General features: G+C 44.1%; 1 protein-coding gene across 2 annotated transcripts in view; it reads left to right on the top strand.

Moving 5' to 3' along the window:
* The window catches only part of TRIM25 (tripartite motif containing 25), a 49,056-nt gene extending 34,986 nt beyond the window's left edge, over nucleotides 1-14,070 (top strand). For both annotated transcript variants that reach the window (XM_060203787.1, XM_007526703.3), the window contains one exon: nucleotides 9,429-14,070. In XM_060203787.1, coding sequence (XP_060059770.1) covers nucleotides 9,429-9,961 — 533 coding nt within the window. In that variant the 3' untranslated portion in view covers nucleotides 9,962-14,070. The remainder of the gene's footprint in view (nucleotides 1-9,428) is intronic.
* Nucleotides 14,071-14,642: the final 572 nt, after the last annotated feature.

The raw sequence follows: 14,642 nt of genomic DNA, 5'->3' as shown, positions 1-14,642 counted from the left end.
GCTTATCTGCAGTGTTGTCTTGCTTCCTTTTCACCAGAATACTGGTTACAAATCCATTTTCCAGGACCAGGCGGTAGCACAGTGGGTTAAGCACACGTGGCGCGAAGCTTAAGGACTGGCGTAAGGATCCCAGTTCGAGCCCCCTGCTCCCCACCTGTAGGGGGATCACTTCATAAGTGATGAAACAGGTCTGCAGATGTCTATCTTTCTCTCCCCCTCTGTCTTCCCCTCCTCTCTTGATTTCTCTCTGTCCTATCCAACAACAGCTATAACAATAATAACAATAACAGCAAGGGCAACATAAAAAGGGAAGAATGGCCTCCAGGAGCAGTGGATTCTTGGTGCAGGCACCTAGCCCCAGAGAGAACCCTGGAGGCACAAAAAAATCCAATTTCCTGGGGCTTGTTCCAGTTCCTAAACATCAGGTTGCAGGGGTCAGGCATCAGAAGCTTTGTGCTAAACTCATTTCCTCAGTGACCTTCGGGAGGGAGAAGTGGCAAAAAGACTGTTCTTTTTTTTTTTTTTTTTTTTTACATTCCCCAGATTCCCATTTAGCAATACAACCCCCACTATTTCATTCATCATTTTTCATGGACCTGTATTCTCCCCACCCACCCACCCACCCCAGAGTCTTTTACTTTGGTGTAATACTCCAATTCCATTTCAGGTTTGACTTGTGTTTTCTTTTCTAATCTTGTTTTTCAACTTCGGCCTGAGAGTGAGATCATCCCATATTCATCCTTCTGTTTCTGACTTATTTCACTCAACATGATTTTTTCAAGGTCCATCCAAGATCGGCTGAAAACAGTGAAGTCACCATTTTTTACAGCTGAGTAGTATTCCATTGTGTATATAGACCACAACTTGCTCAGCCACTCATCTGTTGTTGGATACCTGGGTTGCTTCCAGGTTTTGGCTATTACAAATTGTGCTGCCAAGAACATATGTGTATACAGATCTTTTTGGATGGATGTGTTGGGTTCCTTAGGATATATCCCCAGGAGGGGAATTGCAGGGTCATAGGGTAGGTCCATTTCTAGCCTTCTGAGAGTTCTCCAGACTGTTCTCCACAGAGGTTGGACCAATTGACATTCCCACCAGCAGTGCAGGAGGGTTCCTTTGACCCCACACTCTCTCCAGCATTTGCTGCTGTTACCTTTTCTGATGTGTGACATTCTCACAGGAGTGAAGTGATATCTCATTGTTGTCTTGATTTGCATTTCTCTGACAATCAGAGACTTGGAGCATTTTTTCATGTGTTTCTCGGCCTTTTGGATCTCTTCTGTGGTGAATATTCTGTCCAATTCCTCTCCCCATTTTTGGATGGGGTTATTTGTTGTCTTGTTGTTGAGTCTGGTAAGCTCTTTATATATGTTGGTTATTAAACTCTTATCTGATGTATGGCATGTAAAGATCTTCTCCCATTCTGTGAGGGGTCTCTTGATTTGGGTAGTGGTTTCTTTTGCTGTGAAGAAGCTTTTTAATTTGATGTAGTCCCATAGGTTTATACTTGCCTTAGTCTTCCTTGTAATTGGATTCGTTTCATTGAAAATGTCTTTAAAATTTATGCGGAAAAAAGTTCTTCCAATATTTTCCTCTAAGTATCTGATAGTTTGTGGCCTAACATCCAAGTCCTTGATCCACTTGGAATTTACTTTTGTATTTGGTGAAATACAGTGATTCAGCTTCATTCTTCTGCATGTTTCAACCCATTGTTTCCAACACCATTTGTTGAAGAGACTCTGCTTTCCCCATGTAATAGTCTGGGCCCCTTTGTCAAAGATTAGATGTCCGTAGGTGTGGGGCCTCATTTCTGGGCTCTCAATTCTATTCCACTGGTCAGTGTGTCTGTTCATGTTCCAGTACCAAGCAGTTTTGATGACAATGGCCCTATAATATAGTTTGAGATCTGGCAGTGTGATGCCTCCGGTTCTGTTCTTTTTTCTCAAGATTGTTTTGGCAATTCTAGGTCTTTTCTGGTTCCAGATAAACATTTGTAGCATTTGTTCTATTCTCCTAAAAAATGTGCTTGGGACCTTGATGGGGATAGCATTAAATTTGTAGATGGCTCTGGGTAATATATTCATTTTGATGATGTTAATTCTTCCAACCCATGAGCATGGAATATCTTTCCACTTCTTTGTGTCTTTTTCAATTTCTTTGAGTAGTGACTCATAATTTTCAGTATACAAGTCTTTCACTTCTTTGGTTAGGTTTATTCCTAGATATTTTATTGTTTTTGTTGCTATAGAAAAAGGAACTGATTTCTGGATTTCAATTTCTTCTAACTTAGTGTTTGCATAGAGGAATGCCACTGACTTTTGAATGTTAATTTTATAGCCTGACACATTACTGTATTGCCTGATGATTTCCAAAAGTTTCTTGCTAGATTCCTTAGGTTTTTCCATGTATACTATCATGTCATCTGCAAATAAGGAGAGTTTGACTTCTTCTCTTCCAATCTGTATTCCTTTAATTCCTTGCTCCTGCCTGATTGCTATGGCAAGAACTTCCAACACTATGTTGAATAGTAATGGTGATAGTGGGCAGCCCTGTCTAGTACCTGATCTGAGGGGAAATGCTTCCAGTTTTTCACCATTGAGTATGATGTTGGCTGTAGGTTTGCTATATATAGACTCCACTATCTTCAGGAATTTTCCATCTATTCCTATTTTTTGTAGTGTTTTGATCATAAAGGGATGTTGTATTTTGTCAAAGGCTTTCTCTGCATCTATTGATATGACCATGTGGTTTTTGGTCTTGCTTTTGTTGATGTGGTGGATCACATTGATTGATTTACGTATATTAAACCAACCTTGCATGCCTGGGATAAACCCCACTTGGTCATGATGAACAATCTTTTTGATATACTGCTGTATCCGGTTGGCTAGAATTTTGTTCAATATTTTTGCATCTATGTTCATCAGAGATATTGGTCTGTAGTTTTCTTTTTTGGTTGTGTCCCTGTCTGCTTTTGGTATCAGGGTGATGTTGGCTTCATAGAAGCTGGCAGGGAGTATTCCAGTGTCTTCAATCTTCTGGAAGACTTTTAAAAGTAGAGGTATTAGTTCTTCTTTGAAGGTTTTGTAGAATTCATTTGTAAAACCATCTGGTCCAGGACTTTTATTTTTGGGAAGATTTTTGATAACTGTTTCAATTTCATTAGCTGTGATGGGCCTGTTCATGTTATCCACTTCCTCTTTACTTAGTTTTGGAAGTTGGTAGGTATCTAGGAAATCATTCATTTCTTCCAGGTTCTCTAACTTGGTGGCATATAGTTGTTCATAGAAGCCTCGCATGATATGTTGAATTTCTGCAGAGTCTGTTGTGGTATCTCCTCTTTCATTTACCATCCGATTTATTTGGGTCTTCTCCCTTTTTTGTTTTGTGAGTCTGGCTAAAGGTTTGTCGATTTTGTTTATTACTCTTTCGAAGAACCAACATTTACTTTCATTGATCTTTTGTATGGTTTTCCTATTCTCAATGTTATTTATTTCTGCCCTAACTTTAGTAATTTCTGTCCTTCTGGTTGCTTTAGGGTTCCTTTGTTTTTCTTCTTCTAGGTCTTTAAGATGTGCAATCAGGCTGTTTATTTGTGCCTTTTCTTGTTTCCTAATATGTGCTTGTATAGCTATGAACTTCCCTCTTAGGACTGCTTTAGCTGTGTCCCAAATATTTTGATAGCTTGTGTCTTCATTTTCATTGAACTCTCGAAACATTTTGATTTCTTCCTTGATTTCCTCTTTGACCCAGAAGTTGTTAAGGAGTGTACTGTTGAGCTTCCACATTTTGGCACTGTTACTAATCTTTTGTTGATTGTTAAGTGTTAGTTTAATTCCACTGTGGTCTGAGGAGATGCTTGGGATGATTTCAATACTCTTGAATTGGCTGATGCTGTCTTTGTGGCCTAACATATGGTCTATCCTTGAGAATGACCCATGTGGATTTGAGTAAAATGTGTATTCCAGTTTCTTGGGATGAAGGACTCTGAAAATGTCCAATAGTTCTAGTTTATCTATCTCTTCATTTAGCTCCCTTATGTCTTTACTGATTTTCTTCCTGGATGATCTGTCAAGTTGAGATAGTGGGGTGTTGAAGTCCCCTACTATGATTGTGTTACTGTTAATATATTGCTGTAGCTCTTTCAGTAGAAGTTTGATGTATTTAGATGGCTTCTTATTGGGTGTTTATATATTAATAATTGTTAAGTCCTCTTGATTGACTGATCCTCTGAGCATTAAGTAGTGTCCATTCCTATCTTTTTTAATCTTATCTATTTTAAAGTCTATCATGTCAGATATGAGAATAGCTGTTCCTGCCCTTTTTTGTGGGCCATTGGCTTGAATGATAGTTTTCCATCCTTTCACTTTAAGTCTGTGTTTGTCTTGTTGCGTTAGGTGAGTTTCCTGTAGACAACATATTGTTGGGTTGTGTTTTCTGATCCATCTTCCTACTCTGTGTCTTTTAATAGGTGAATTCAGGCCATTCACATTTATTGATATCAAAGATTGAAGATATTTTAACGCCATTCTTGTAGAGTTTTAGAGTGTTTTGATATATGTTCTATTTGTGGTGGTCTGGTTGTTTATAGGAAACCTTTCAGAACTTCTTTCAAGGCAGGCTTGGTGATGGTTGCTTCCTTCAACTGTTGCTTATCTGAGAAGGTTTTGATGCTTCCATCTAGTCTGAATGACAATCTAGCAGGATATAGTATTCTTGGCTGAAAGCCTTTCTCATTGAGCACTCGATAGATATCTTGCCATTCTCTTCTGGCCTGTAGTGTTTGTATGGAGAAGTCTGCTGCTAATCTTATGGGTTTTCCTTTGTAGGTGACTCTTTGTTTTTCTCTTGCAGCCTTGAGGATCCTTTCTTTATCCTTATTCCTTTCCAATCTAAGTATGACATGTCTTGGTGTCTTTAGGTCTGGGTTAATTCTGTTTGGGACCCTCTGGGCTTCTTGAATCTTTATGTCTTTGGTGTTGTCTAGACTAGAGAAATTTTCAGCTATTATGGCCTGGAGAACGCTTTCTTCCTCCCCTTCTCTTTCTTCCTCTGGTAAGCCAATAATGCGTATATTGTTTCTTTTGAAGTCATCCCATAGGACTCTGTTGTTGTTTTCAGCATCTCTTAATCTCTTTTTGAGATCTCTTACTTCTTTTTTAGTTGTCTCTAATTCATCCTCAATCTTGCCAATTCTGTCTCATTGATTCTATTCTCTCTGCCCTCTACTGCTTTCTGGAGTTCATCTATTTTGTTGCCCTGCTCTGATACTGTTTTAGCTTGTTCAGCTAGTTGCCTTCTTAGCTCAGTAATTTCAGCTTTCAGCTCTCTAATAACCATGAGATTATTAGAATTTTCTTCCATATTCTCATTTGTTGTTCCTGCAGTTCTGATTACAATTTTTTCAAATTCTTTACTCACTCCTGTTATTATTTCCTTAGCTAATGTTTGGATGTTGAACTCGTTGTTTTGTGCTTCGCCCTCTGGAGGACTTTTAGCTGGACTCTTGTCCTGGTTCGAGTCTCCATTATTTTTTCTTGTTGTTTTAACCATTTTATATAAGTTAACAGTTTTTTCAATCCCTGAGTTGGAGTTCAGTGATGTAAAAGCCTTTTTTTTTTCCCCCTGTAGGCTATGGTAGCCTGAGGGCTTTTAAACTATCAATAGGCTTCTTGGCTTAATCAGTGACTCCTGACCAAGAGATAAAGCAGGGTGTGGCAGAGATAATCCAGTGGTTATGCAAAGAGACTTTCACAGCCCTTCAGCTATGCCACCGAGGTATAGGTCTTCTCCTGAGTTTCCCGGTTAGATCTCTGTGCCCTGGTGTCCCTCCCTGTTGCTGCTCCAGATTCTGAGGGTAGTAGCAATCGAGACTCAGAGTTGTACTTGGTGAGTCTCTGGGGAGTCCTTTCCTCCCTTCAGCTGTCCCCTTGTTGGTGGAGCAGACCGGAGGTGGTGTCTCCACTGACAAACTGTTGAACTGTTAGCAGTCACTTAATCTCTCCTTAGGCCCCTCTCTCCTCTCTGTCACCAGCCACGCGTGTTTGTACTCACGGGTGATTTACTGGGTTTCTGTGGTCATTCTAGTCCTGTCTTGTTTCGGTCCGGGTGGTCTCCTTTGGTATTCCTAGTTGATCCGGGAGAGGAGAGGAGAGGAGAGGAGAGAAAGCGATCTAAAAGACTGTTCTAATGGCAGTCTACAGCTGTAATTCTCAGCTGTGACTTGTTTTAGAATATCTTTGGGGGAGCTTATCAAAGTCCCTGATGCTTGAGCTGTACCCCAAGGCCCATTTGTGACTTTGTTTTCTAAGTTTCACTCATGGGTACAGAGGGGGTGAGAGTCACTGTTCTAATTTTTTTTCTACCAGAGTCAGGCCTCTGAGTTCATCATTCACCGAGGCAGCTCTGCCTGAGGTTAGCAATGACTTCTGTGACACTTGATGTTTTGAGAAAGAGATCATTGGCCAGGGCACTTATCCACTCCAATGTTGAAGATTGAACCTGGGACTCCAGACATGGAAGTCCTGCACTCTATCTGCTGAGGTGCCTCCTTGACTGCAGCACCACTATATTTCAATACCACTTTTCTCTCTCTGTCTCTGTCTCTGCCATCAGGGTTAATGCTAGAGCTTGGTACCTGTACAGTGACTCCACTGCTTCCAATGGTGACACTTCTCCTTCTCCTCCTTCCTCTTTCACTTCCTCCTCCTCTTCCTCTTGTTCTCCTGCTCTCCCTCCTTCAGACATAGAGAAATAGGGAGAGAGGGGGAGAGACATCTGCAGGCCTGCTCCACCACTTGTGTCATTTCTACCCTGTAGTGAGGACTGGGGGCTTGAACCTGCTAACATGTGTACTGTACCTGGTGGACCACTGTCCTACTCCAACACTAACTACCTTTCAATCTCATTCGGCTTGACCTCTGAGCAACACTCCTCCTCCTCCTTTTACACGCCCTTGCCCTTGAGTCCCCACACTCCCCCGGGTTCTACATACTTCTCTGCTCTGCCTTCTCAGGCTTCTTTGCAAGCCTGTAGTGTGACAGCAAAGGTCAGGAAGACATGTGGTCATCCCAACCATGGATATATTCAGGTCATCTTCTTGCCCCACAAGAAGTGGTTGGAGTTCTTTCCTTACATCCTGTCTAGGGCCTGCCTGCTAGTCCTCCTTCTGTCTTTCATCCACACACATAATTTCTCCCATGCAGTACCTTCCATTCACACCACTTTAATGCAGCGACCCAGTCCTGCTTTTCAAGGACTGACCTTCCCGAACATTTGATGTCCTGACTCTCATGTCTTTTACTTGGCTGGGGCAAACTTAGCACCAAGGTGCTGGTGGCAGCGCTGAGCTGTGCATTTCTGGAGCCCCTGTGTCCTATGCATAGCTGTGTAAGCAGAGACAATACAGTTCTGACAACTCAGGACCTTAGAGAACATGTTCCTCAGCCCAGGGGGAAACAGCCACAGAGAAGAGCATCCTTCCCTGTGCCACCTAGCAAGGAAGTAGCAGGACGTGGTGAGGTGATAACACTTGGTACCCAAGTTGCCAAGCCAGGGTCTATCCCTCTCTGCCATGCTGTACCATAACCTGCCACGCAGGGCTCAGAGTTTCCTGTGAGGGGAGGAGTAGAGCTGGGTGTGTCCTAAGAAGGAGGCAGGGGACGGAGATAGTTATCAGCTGAGCTGGAACCGGTTAGCAGTATGGCAGCAAGGGTCAGGAGGACATGTTGTCATTCCAACCGCAGATATATTCAGGTCATTTATGTGAGTGCATACTTCAGCCAGCTCCCTTCTGTCTACCACTTACCTTTTTTCTTTTATTGTTTTTTAAAATTTTGTATTCATTATTTTAACCCTAACCCCCAACCCCTAACACCAAACCCCCGTAACCCTAGCCCCTAGCTTCTAACAACAACCCCTAACCCGAACCCTCCCCTTACCTCTTTTTAAAAAGTATTTTTGTGGGGAGTCGGGCTGTAGCGCAGCGGGTTAAGCACAGGTGGTGCAAAGCACAAGGACCGGCATAAGGATCCCGGTTCGAACCCCGGCTCCCCACCTGCAGGGGAGTCGCTTCACAGGCGGTGAAGCAGGTCTGCAGGTGTCTATCTTTCTCTCCTCCTCTCTGTCTTCCCCTCCTCTCTCCATTTCTCTCTGTTCTATCCAACAACGACGACAACAACAATAATAACTACAACAATAAAACAACAAGGGCAACAAAAGGGAATAAATAAAATAAAATAAAAAGAGAATAAAAAAAGTATTTTTGTTTATTTGATAGAGACAGCCAGATATTGAGAGGGTGGGGGAGATAGAGAGGAAGAGAGCCAGATAGACACCTCTACAGACTTGCTTCACCACTCGCAAAGCTTTCCCCTTGCAGGTGGGGACGGGGGTGAGGGGTTGAGCCTTGCACATTCCAACATGTGCACCAACCAGATGCATCACCATCCACCCTCCACACCACTCCACTCTGTCACACTAGAATTCCCCCTACCCTTTCCTGCTGTGGCCCCCGTGCTCCCAGCTGCCCAGTCTTCCCTGGCTCCAGCACATATCTGCCTGTGACTTCATGCTTGCCCTTACTGTCACCTTTCTGACTCTTCTCAACTTGTTTGGTTCAGCTTCTGACCCACCTGTGAAATGCTCCCTGTGCTCTCCCTAGGCACCTCAAGTAGAGTCAGCTGCCCTGAGTCTGCATTCCTCCAGCTTGCTCATCTGTTAGCAGAGCCTGGGTCTTGATGTTGTGACTGTGGGCTTGCCTTACTTGTTGGGTGTAAACTCCATGAGGCCAGGTGTCATAACTCTGGGTCATAGCTGTATGTCTTACACAGAACCTGATGCTCAGTAAATGCTTTGAGGTTGATGAATTGATGGATAGATGGGAATGCAGATGACTGGATTGTTGGATAAATGAACAGGTGTCTGACTGAATGGACAGGATGGATAAGTGAATGATAGGTGGATGGGTGGTTAAATGGGTGAATTTATAGATGGATGGATGGATGGATGGATGGTTAAATGGGTGAATTGATAGATGGGTAGAGGGATGGATGGATGGATAGATGGATGGATACATGGGTGAATTGGTAGATGGATAGAGGGATAGATGGGTGGATGGATGGATGGATGGATGGATGGATGGATGGATGGATGGATGGATAAATGAGTGAGCTGGTAGATGGATAGAGGGACAGATGGGTGAATGGATGCATGGATGGATAAATGGGTGAATTGGTAGATGGATAGAGGGACAGATGGGTGGGTGGATGGATGGATAAATGGGTGAATTGGTAGATGGATAGAGGGATAGATGGGTGAATGGATGGATGGATAATGGAACAAACAAATAAGCACAGTCAGTTGGGGGAAGGTTTAAAAGTGAGAGTACTTGGGACTCCTTGTAATTGAATGGTGGTAATGCTTCTTAGATTCTGTCAGAGTCATCCTGGACTACAACACTGCACACAACAAGGTGGCTCTGTCAGAGAACTACAGCGTAGCCTCTGTGGCTGACCCGCCGCTGCACTACCGGCCACACCCCCAGAGATTCGTCTACTGCTCTCAGGTGTTGGGCCTGAACTGCTACAAGAAGGGGATCCACTACTGGGAGGTGGAGCTGCAGAAGAACAACTTCTGTGGCGTGGGCGTCTGCTACGGCAGCATGGATCGGCAAGGCCTAGAGAGTCGGCTTGGCCGCAACAGCGCCTCCTGGTGTGTAGAGTGGTTCAACACCAAGATTTCCGCCTGGCACAACAACGTGGAGAAAACGCTTCCCTCCACCAAAGCCACCAAAGTCGGTGTCCTTCTCAACTGTGACCATGGCTTCGTCATTTTCTTTGCGGTTGTCGAGAGTAAGATCCACCTGATGTATAAGTTCAAAGTGGACTTTACCGAAGCTCTGTACCCAGCCTTCTGGGTGTTCTCTGCTGGTGCCACACTATCCCTCTGCAACCCCAACTAGGAAGCTCACAGATACCCCCGACTCCATGACCTCCTCTGGCTCCCCAATACTCAAGTGAAAAATGCTTCAGGTGCAACTCTCTTAGAGATCTTCTCTGAGGGTTCCCAGGGATTGAAAGGACTTGGGGGAGAGATGAGATAGGAGATATTTAACCAAGAAATGGGGTGGGGGTTATTGTGAGCAGAGAAGCATTTCTGACTTTTGATACTCTTCGGGGCAGGGTGACCCCTCTCTTCTTGGTTCTGGTAGATCTGTGGACAGCTGGGCAGCTGGGCGGGGCCTAAGGGAAGAATGTCTTTATTGTCTTTATCCTCCTGTAGAGAATCCATGGCCCACTGCACTTCTTTCTCCACGCTGCACTTCTTTCTCCACTTAACTGCCTGTTTGCTCCGTGGAGTAGCCTTCAGATCTTCAGATTACCCTCTACAGAGCTGTTCAACTCTGTATAGCTATTTTATAACTACAAAGTCACTGAATTTCATTATACCACACACACACACACACACACACACACACACACACTGGTATGTGAGGTGAATATTTAGACTCCTGGTCATTTTCTGTGCTTGAACAAAACTGTAGATAGCAAACCTCTACCCAGACCAGAGCTTCCTTAGAAAACAAGTCTTCATCATTCACTGGAAAGCAGCTTATTTTTCCCTTCCTAATGTGCATGCCCTGCCATCCCACAGTGGTGGGGGGGGGGGGGACGGGAGAGGGGAATTAGAAATGTTAACTCAAATGGAAATCTCACATCTAAGGCTATAAACCGTGGTCTGTGTCAGCCTGTGTTGAATTTGTGATTCAAGGTCAAGGTGACCCCAGTGCAGTTAGATGATACTCCTCGCACTCCCAAGCAGTATGGATACACTTAGCAGTGATGCTTGGGCTGCAGCTCCAGAGCCTAGTTAGTGACCTTTCCATCTTGGGCTTTGGTGCAAAGAACTGCACTGGGCATAAGGGCCCCTGACCTGGGTACACAGGAATGTGCTGACTTTGCTCCTATCAGAGTGTCTTGTCTTCAAACTGAGAAAGCCCCACTGCTTTGGAGGTGAGCTGTTGGGCTTGCTGGTGTAGGTGATGCCACAGCCAGCACAGTGTGAGCAGACTGCCAGCTGGATACCAAAGCCTGTTTGTCACACAAGCCATGTGTGGCTCAGGGACCATAGTAGGCAGTCTGGGGGAACTGCCTACAGCCAGAAGGGCCTGATAGCAGATCCTGGGAAACGATGATATTTCCCGTTCATTCTTTGCTCCAGGGTCACAGCTTCCCAAGAGTTAGAAACTTGTCTCCCTGGCTTGAGCTCTTGCTGTCTTCCTCACTCTGCCAGTTGGGATGTGCAGATTGATCTGGCATTGTAAGGAAAACTTTTAAGGACCAGGGAGGGTAAAAGCTGTAAATATCAAGCACGAGAGCCTATCTTCCTGCACGGTTTCTGTGCAGTGAAAATGGCCCCAGTTCATTACAGGGTTAGTGACCACTAAGAGGCAGTAATGGGTCGATTGCAAGGATTCCCTCCAAATCCCTATATCCTGGTGTCAGGATGTAAGTGTCCATGCCTGCAGTGGGAGAGATTTAACCTTTTAATGGTGGAATGAGTCCAGCTCTTGACCTTCCCAAAAGGAGAGTTCAGGTCAGACTCCTTGTAATATGAAAAAGAGATCGCTATTGGGGAAATGAGACCCCCAGACCTTTTCATATGGATATTTGAGAACTTAACTCATCTCTGGGGTTGTGTTGGAATTCCGGGGTGTTCCACACATGGCCAGAACACCTAGTCTTCCTGATAGATGTGTTGATCTATGTCATCTCCTCTGAGGACTTTCACTTGAGACAGATGATCTGTGTAGGGAAGATATATCTTATAGTAGCTCAGGTGTGTGTGTGTGTGTGTATTTCAATTTTTCTTTCTTTGCTGCTGGAAAGAAAAGTTCTTTGGTGACTCTTTTCTGTTCTTGGAGATGGTTAACAAATATCTTCAAGGGTTAGAGAGCTAGCTCACCAGGTAGGGAATATGCCTTGCCTTGCCTTGCCTTGCATACAGGCCAGGTTTGAACCCTGGTAAAACACAAGAGTGCCATAGAATGGGGAGGAGTGGGGAATGCTGCCATGCTGTGATTTCTCTGTTTCTCTCCTCAGATGAAAAAGTTAATCCGGGGGGCAGTGAAATTGATCAGCCATGAGTCCTACTGCGACTCTCTCTGCAGAAATGAGGCCAGCAGAGGGCTTTCTCCCATGAATATGCAGCTCATGATAGGGAAATATGAGTCCTTGTGTTTACAAGAGAGGCAAGTAGGTCACCCAAGGTGGGCTCTGTGCAGGGTGCTTAGAGATGTGTACTGAGGCGCACAGCCTTACTACTCAGTCTCACATTCCCTCTCCTTGCAGGGCTACTGCTGGTTTTAGAGTCAGGCCAACCTCTGTATTCATCTGACTCGTTTTGCAGAATAAGTCAGATGCTAGGTAAGAGGATGACTCCATTCATTATTTTTACCGTACCGTAAGGGGGCAGATGAATGCCTTCTAGAGTGTGTGAGGGATTGGCACCTTGGAGAAGTGTCAGAAACTCTCCAAAACACAAATGTAAAGAAGACTACCCCAGACCTAGGGTCAGGAGCTATCAATCACATGATAAATCACTGGTTTGCTACATATTTTTTCCTACTCAAGAATGGTTGGTTGAATCCTCCATCTTAATTACTTTGAAGTTAATCTGTAATTAATCTAATGATGTATAATGAACACATACGTAATGTCATGCCTTATTCTGCTGTTCCCTCCCCCACACAACCCTTGCTATTGATATTAATTAGGGGTATTTGAATTGTTACTTCTTGAGCTTAATGTATTTTTAGAGTTGATTCTTTAGGAAATAAGACTATAGAGATTGTTATTGTGAAACTCATGAGAAGTGCTAGGCCCCAGTGGTCAGGGAGAATAGGTCAAGTGGTACAGCATGGAACACTCACGCGCAAGGCCCCTGTTCTAAGCTCTGGCATCCCATGTATGGGAGTGGTGCTCTGGTTTCTCTCAGTGTGACACTTGCTCTGTTTGACATAAAATAAAAATAAAATCTTTAAAAAAATAACTGGGGCAGGTGGGGGAGATAGCTTAATGGTTATGCAAACAAACTTGCATGCCTGAAGCTCCCAGGTTTAGTCTCCCACACCATCATAAACCAGAACTGAGCAGTGTTCTGGTAAAAGAAAACAACAAAAAAAACCTGGGGCAAGGTAGTGGCACACTGGGTTAAAAGCATATATTACCATGTGCAAGGCCCTGGGTTCAAGCCCCCAGTCCCCACCTGCAGGGAGGAAGCTTCACAAATGCTTCACAAATACAGTACTGCAGGTGTCTCTCTAACCCTTCCATCTCATTTTTTTATTTCTGTCTCTAACAAATGAATAAAATATTTCTTAAAAATGCTAAGTCCAAGGTTGGCTGACATGCCTTAGATGCCCTGAACATATAACCAAGCAGTGCTTGGTAATCTTTCTTGTAGTCCAGTGACTACTAACTGAGAACCTCAGGCAGTCTAGGCTCCACCCAGCTGCTTTCAGTGTACAAGTCTTCAATCACTGTAGCCTAGTTAGAGTGTTCTGGGCTTTGCTTTAGGGTAATGTGAACATGGGAAGAGAGTCAAATGCTGATAAATCAGCTTTGCATACGGGTAAGAGTTGCAGGATGGTTGGATTTGAGGTAGAATAAAGAACTTGATCCTTTTCCTGATGGAGAGGCTGTAAAATATTAGAATCTCTTGAGTATTAGGTGTGTTTTTGTTACTCATAATGACCTTGTGTCACATCTGAGTTTCCGGGGTCTGAGCCACCGGAAAGACTAGGTCTCAGAGGGTTGAGATTTTGAGCCAGCTTGACCTCCAGGGAGGTTGAGTGGAATCACGTGGCTGATGATTCAATCAGCAACGACAATGCAATGAAGACCTGGCAAAACTTCTGGACACTGAAACACGTCTGATCGCGTGGCTGTGCCACAGGGAGAGGACACAGAGCTCTGCATTCGGGACCTTCTTAAGCTCCAATCTGTGTGGCTCTTAATTTGGTTGATTTTGATTTGTATCCTTTCCAATAAAAAGACAATTGTAACACTTCCTTGAGTCTGTGAATTCTGAGGTAGGCTGTGTGCAATAGAATGTTTTTATTATTCCAAATCCATGCTAAAATCAGACAGGGCTAGAAAGATAACATGATGGTTATGCAACAGAGCCTTTCAGTACCTGAGGTACTGGAGGTCCCGAGTTCAATTCCCAGCACTACCATGAACCAGAGTTGTGTGGTGCTCTGGTTTAAATAAATGCAGGGGCTAGGTGGTGGTGCACTTGGGTAAGTGCACACATTCCAGTCAGTAAGGACCCAGGTTCGAGCCTCTGGTCCCCACTTGCAGGGGGGAAGCCTCATGAGTGGTGAAGCTGTGTTGCAGGTGTCTGTCTCTTTCTCTCTCCCTCTCTATCTCTACCTTCTCCACTCAATTTCTCTACCCAATAAAAAATAAAAATATTTTTTAAAGTCCTTTTCTGGGAGTCAGGTGGTGGCACAGCGGGTTAAGCTCAGGTGACACAAAGCACAAGGACTGGCATAAGAATCCCGGTTCGAACCCCCAGCTCCCCACCTGCAGGAGAGTTGCTTCACAGGTGGTGAAGCAGGTCTGCAAGTGTCTATCTCT

This window comes from Erinaceus europaeus, chromosome 12 (genome assembly GCF_950295315.1).
Source record: "Erinaceus europaeus chromosome 12, mEriEur2.1, whole genome shotgun sequence".
NCBI lineage: Eukaryota > Metazoa > Chordata > Mammalia > Eulipotyphla > Erinaceidae > Erinaceus > Erinaceus europaeus.
The sequence above is the reverse complement of the archived record's forward strand: the minus strand, read 5'-3'. Positions and strand labels throughout refer to the sequence as shown.